Below are 4778 nucleotides of genomic sequence, written 5' to 3' on the forward strand. Positions count from 1 at the left end.
TTCAATGAACTCAGCCGCGTTGGCGAGCCTGTGAGAAGTATAAGCTACCGGGTGAGCACATGAAGCAACACACGAACAACAATGATGGGCGAATATAACGTACTGGGCCGCCCTTTGAATCTCCTCCATGGTGACATTTTGTCGCGGACAGCCGTAGCGAATGTTGTCGGCAATCGAGGCCGCGAACAGGGTCGGCTCCTGGCTTACCAGGCCGATGTGGCTGGGCGGTTTTTTTAGGTAAGGTCAGTTAATGAAACCTCCAGTGAACGCAGTACTGTGCTTAAAAAACAAGTGCGTACCTGTGAAGGTCATCGTAATCGAGATCGCGCAGATCAACGCCGTCGAGGTACACTCCGCCAGAGAGCGGATCGTAGAACCGCTCGATCATGTGCGCGATCGTCGACTTGCCACCGCCTGCACACAAACATTGTTTTGTGTCGTGTGTGTTGTGTCGTGTTAGTCGTGAGTCGTGTGTACGACCAAAACGAATATGGCATCGGCGCAATGAAGGCTAGGTACGTACCTGATGGACCAACGAGCGCGACGATCTGGCCGGGCAAGAGCTTGAGTGACACGCCGTGGAGCACCATGACGTCCTTCCGCGAGGGGTAGGCGAAGTAGACGTCTTCCAGCTGCACCTCGCCTTTGATGGCGTTGATCTTGCGACCCTCACTCGAAATACGCGGCTCCCTGTCCAAGAGCTGGAACACACGGGACGAGGCACCTGCGCGCGGCCGCCCAAGCGATGTGTGAGCGCACACGCACACGCACACGCACACCGCACACCGCACACCGCACACGCACACGCACACGCACACGCACACGCACACGCACAGTACCAATCGCCTTCATGAAGTCGCCGTAGAGTGAAGACAAGCCGCCCAATCCTCCGGCCACACTCACCGTGTACAAATGAATGAGGTCAGGGTACCTGCGCCACAGAGGGGGGGAAGCAGCTGTGAGACTAGGAGAGAGTTGGGTGTGGCGTGTTCGCTTTGTGTACCAGTGGTCATGGCCCCGCTGATGACCTCGCGACCACCTTCCCACAGCACCAAAACGATGGCGCCACTCGCAGCAAACGTCATAGTGGCAGCGAACACACCGAACACAATACCTGGCGACGGCGATTCATTATGACGGTGCGAAGGGTTAGCATGATGGCGTGGGCGAACGAAGGGAGCCTTTGCGTACCCAGCTTTCTGGCGAGCAAGTACGCGGCGTGCACCTTGGCCTCATATCGTTCGTTCTCCAACAGCTCGGCGGCGAAAGACTTGACCGTACGGACGTTACTGATCGCTTCCTCTACAAAACGTAACGCGGGCGGTAGATCGTCAATGGTGAGCATCTGCCGACAAAAAAGAATGCGGTGGGCCATGGCATGGTACCTGCGGCCGTGGTCGCAGCCGCCTGGGCGTCCTGCTGGGCCTTGGCCATGTTCTTCACGAACTTGCCAAACATCACCGCCGCGATGACGACGATCGGGATGACGGACAACATGATCAACGTGAGCTGCATTCGAGGTGTGTCCAGGAGGAAGAGAAGTGTAAGCAGCACATGGGCGCGGTCAAGACAAGGAAAGAGGTCGCTGTAGCACCTTCCACGAGATGACGAACAAGATGGTGATGCCGCCGATGGCGGACGCCAGCTCGCGGAGAACCATCGAAATATTTACAGTGACGGCGTTCTGCAATACTGTACAATCGGCCGAGAGGCGATTCACAAGCTCACCTGCAATGGGAGACAACAACAACAACAACACAAACAACAACGTAACAAGTAATGAATTGAGCTGCCGGGCGGTGCCATTTTCGTGCTGCTCACGCAGAGACAGGTACCTGTCTTGTTCACGTCGAAGAAGGCCACCTCCTGCTTGATGATTTGCGAGAACAGCATCTTCTTCAGCCTCGCCACGACGCGCTCGCCCGAGATCGTAAACAGAGCGACCTGCATGTTGAGTAGCATTGAGCTTGTGAATCGGGGGAGCTAGTGCACATGGGTGGTGAAGTCACGTACTCGGAACAGGGTGAAGACGCCACCGATGCCGAGCGTGATGGCCAACATGAAGAGAGCACGGTACAGCTTGTCTTCTGCATGTTGTGCATGATGATGACGGAGGTGCGTTAACAGAGGCGAAGCAGTGCGTAGTGGCTTCGTGCGCAGCGTACCGCCGTCTTTGGAGACTGCGTCGATGATGTCGCCAGCGAACTGGGGCAGCATCAGCATCGAGCCGCTTGAGACGACCAGCGAAATGGTGCCGCCCAAGAGCATCAACCACTGCACAGCAAAGAGGGGGTGAGCCCCACACAAATTCCTCGAAATAATAATAATAATAGAGAATCGATGCACCTCTGGCTTAGCAAGGGAGAACAGCCTGCGCAGGTGGACGCCGCCTTTGAGTGGCTGATAGTCTGTGGTCTCGACTCCTTCGACGCGCGCCAGCATCTCCTTCTCATTTTCGCCGTCGAGATTATAGGGCTGCAGCAACTCCTTTCGCTCTTCTTCTTCTCCGCCTGGCTTCCTGCTCTGCTTGCCTGCACGCACTCTGCCGAGCTCCAGGTCGTCCTCTCCCACTTCGCCGCTGCTCTCCATGAATCGGATGTGATGTTGATGGTCGCCGAAGCCGTTGAGATTGGGGGAAGGAGGCGCACTGCCTCCTCCCGCTTGTGGGCCTCTAATGTTGGCTGCTTGCACCAGGTCCGACCTGTACTCGACCGGCCACTCGTCCTCCGTGTCGCTGCTGTAGTCGCTGCCGCTCCTGCCCGTGACGTTCATCTCTCTTCGCGCAACGAACTACGATTTGCCGCTGCAGGCGAGACAGTTCGGCGGTGGGAAGAGGCGACGAGGTGCAAGTGCGTACGGCCAAGCAAAGATGAGAAAGAAGAAGCTGGCCTTCTTGTCCGCCACGCAAACAACCGAGGATCAAAGCACCGATTGGAGCAAACGATGCGTAAATGGCTGTAAATGGCCGGTTTACGCCGAAACAATTTCGAAAAGGCTTTCGTAAAACCCAAACGCAATACACGGCCGATCAAAAGGCGCAAATCGATTGGAGACAGAAGCAATCTTTGGCGGATAGGCCCACCTTGGAGATGAGCCAAAGATTGCGCACGATGAGGCGATTATTCGTGGGACTAGGAAGCTGCGAGAATAGCGTTGAGGCAGGGTTGGAATTTCGTGAGTTGAAGAAGTGTTGAAAGATGCCCAACCAGGTCTGCCAGGCTTGGTGCACACCATTGCCTCATACTCTTGCTCAACTCTCTTATTCTCAAAGATGCTTCCTATGCGACAGAGGATCGCTTCGTCTGCGGTATGCACTGCACGCAGCTGTGTCACTCGTTCGCCACTCAAGATTGCCCCCACCCTCACCACCTCCAGGACCCTGCACATACCCGGTACCACTTGCACTGCTCAATCTTATGCATAGGTGATGCATCCTCACTCTTCTTCATCTTATCCCCAGGCCTCACCAAGCTCGACAAGACCGTGCCCCAAGATGGAAGTACGCCCCTTCAATTGCCCGCGTGGCTCAGTTGCCAACTAAGCTCACCATATGCGACATGCAGTCGTGGACGTCCAAGTGTACCGCTGGTCGGGCAAGGAGGGCGAGAAGCCCTACACTCAGGTACGTTCGTGTCATGGCGAGGCGAAGTGAGGATGCGTGACTGCTCGCCACTTACGTGGGCGCGCGCACAATGCAGAACTACAAGGTCGATGTCACAGAATGCTCGCCGATGGTCCTAGACGCGCTCCTGAAGATTAAGAATGAACAGGACCCAACTCTCTCGTTTAGAAGGTACGTCGTCAACCTGATCAGGTTCGTTCCTCTAGGAGGTGCCTTGCTCAACTCTTTGTGTCCCTTCCTCCGCAATAGGTCGTGCCGTGAGGGCATCTGCGGTAGTTGCTCAATGAACATCGACGGACAGGTAAGACCGCTTTTGCTCCACCTTGGTCTACTATACAGCTTGCTCATCTCTTGCTTCAGACCACACTCGCTTGCACCAAGCCGATCAAGGAGTCCATCACGAACGGCAAAATCAAGATTTATCCCCTGCCTCACATGGGTAATACATGATTCGCCCTTTCACTCATGCCGGGGAGCCCCAGCAGTTGACTCACACTCACCACGCTTTCGTTATCTGTGGCGCTACAGAGGTCATTAGGGACCTCGTCACCGACCTCACCCACTTCTTCGAGCAGGTGACTACTCTTCATCGGCGTCTTCCTTGGTATCCTCTGTGTGCCTCGTTCCTCACACCCCTCGTTTTCCGTTCATGTTTGCAGCATCGAGAGATTCGCCCGTACCTGATGAAGAATGATGATGCCGCCCTCAAACAGTCCAAGGTGGAACAGCACCAGTCAAGGGAAGACAGACGCCGGCTCGACGGCCTCTACGAGTGCATCCTATGCGCGTGCTGCTCCACATCGTGCCCGTCCTACTGGTGGGAGGGCGCCCAGGATGACAAGGTATAACGACACACCATCGTCATCGCCTACCGCAACGAACACTCACCACGTTCGCGGTGAATGTTAATTGTTAAAGTTCCTCGGTCCTGCTGCTCTGCTGAACGCGCACCGCTGGATCTCTGACACCCGCGACGACTTCCAGGCAGACAGGTTAGTGGCACTGCCTTTCGCAAAACTTTCCTGCTCGAATCGTTGGTTCACCTTGTTTGTGCTGTCGTGCGCTTGTTGAACAGGCTACGCCAGTTGGCAGAGGCCGACCTGAAAGTCTACGGCTGCCACCAGATCATGAACTGTGCGGTGGTACGTCTCTCTGC

At 55.7% G+C, this 4778-nt stretch overlaps 2 protein-coding genes across 2 annotated transcripts; one reads left to right on the forward strand and one right to left on the reverse strand.

Moving 5' to 3' along the window:
* Positions 1 to 10: 10 nt before the first annotated feature.
* On the reverse strand, positions 11 to 2772 carry ACA1_352040 (ABC transporter transmembrane region domain containing protein; the record flags this gene model as incomplete). The annotated part of the gene is made up of 13 exons (XM_004333081.1): positions 11 to 44; positions 104 to 220; positions 300 to 414; positions 524 to 724; positions 840 to 887; positions 1004 to 1114; positions 1192 to 1302; positions 1386 to 1509; positions 1595 to 1728; positions 1836 to 1944; positions 2014 to 2087; positions 2166 to 2274; positions 2347 to 2772. 13 exons carry the CDS (start codon positions 2770 to 2772, stop codon positions 11 to 13), a joined length of 1713 nt encoding a protein of 570 aa, XP_004333129.1.
* Positions 2773 to 3271: 499 nt separating this feature from the next.
* ACA1_352050 (succinate dehydrogenase and fumarate reductase ironsulfur protein) lies at positions 3272 to 4764 on the forward strand (the record flags this gene model as incomplete). The annotated part of the gene is made up of 10 exons (XM_004333082.1): positions 3272 to 3392; positions 3461 to 3499; positions 3564 to 3622; positions 3699 to 3784; positions 3872 to 3923; positions 3983 to 4061; positions 4151 to 4197; positions 4282 to 4464; positions 4541 to 4614; positions 4698 to 4764. Coding segments are annotated over 10 exons (807 nt in total), but the record flags the coding sequence as incomplete, so codon positions are not given.
* Between the last annotated feature and the right edge of the window lie 14 nt (positions 4765 to 4778).

The sequence above is a fragment of the Acanthamoeba castellanii genome (genome assembly GCF_000313135.1).
Source record: "Acanthamoeba castellanii str. Neff unplaced genomic scaffold scf7180000084695, whole genome shotgun sequence".
NCBI lineage: Eukaryota > Discosea > Longamoebia > Acanthamoebidae > Acanthamoeba > Acanthamoeba castellanii.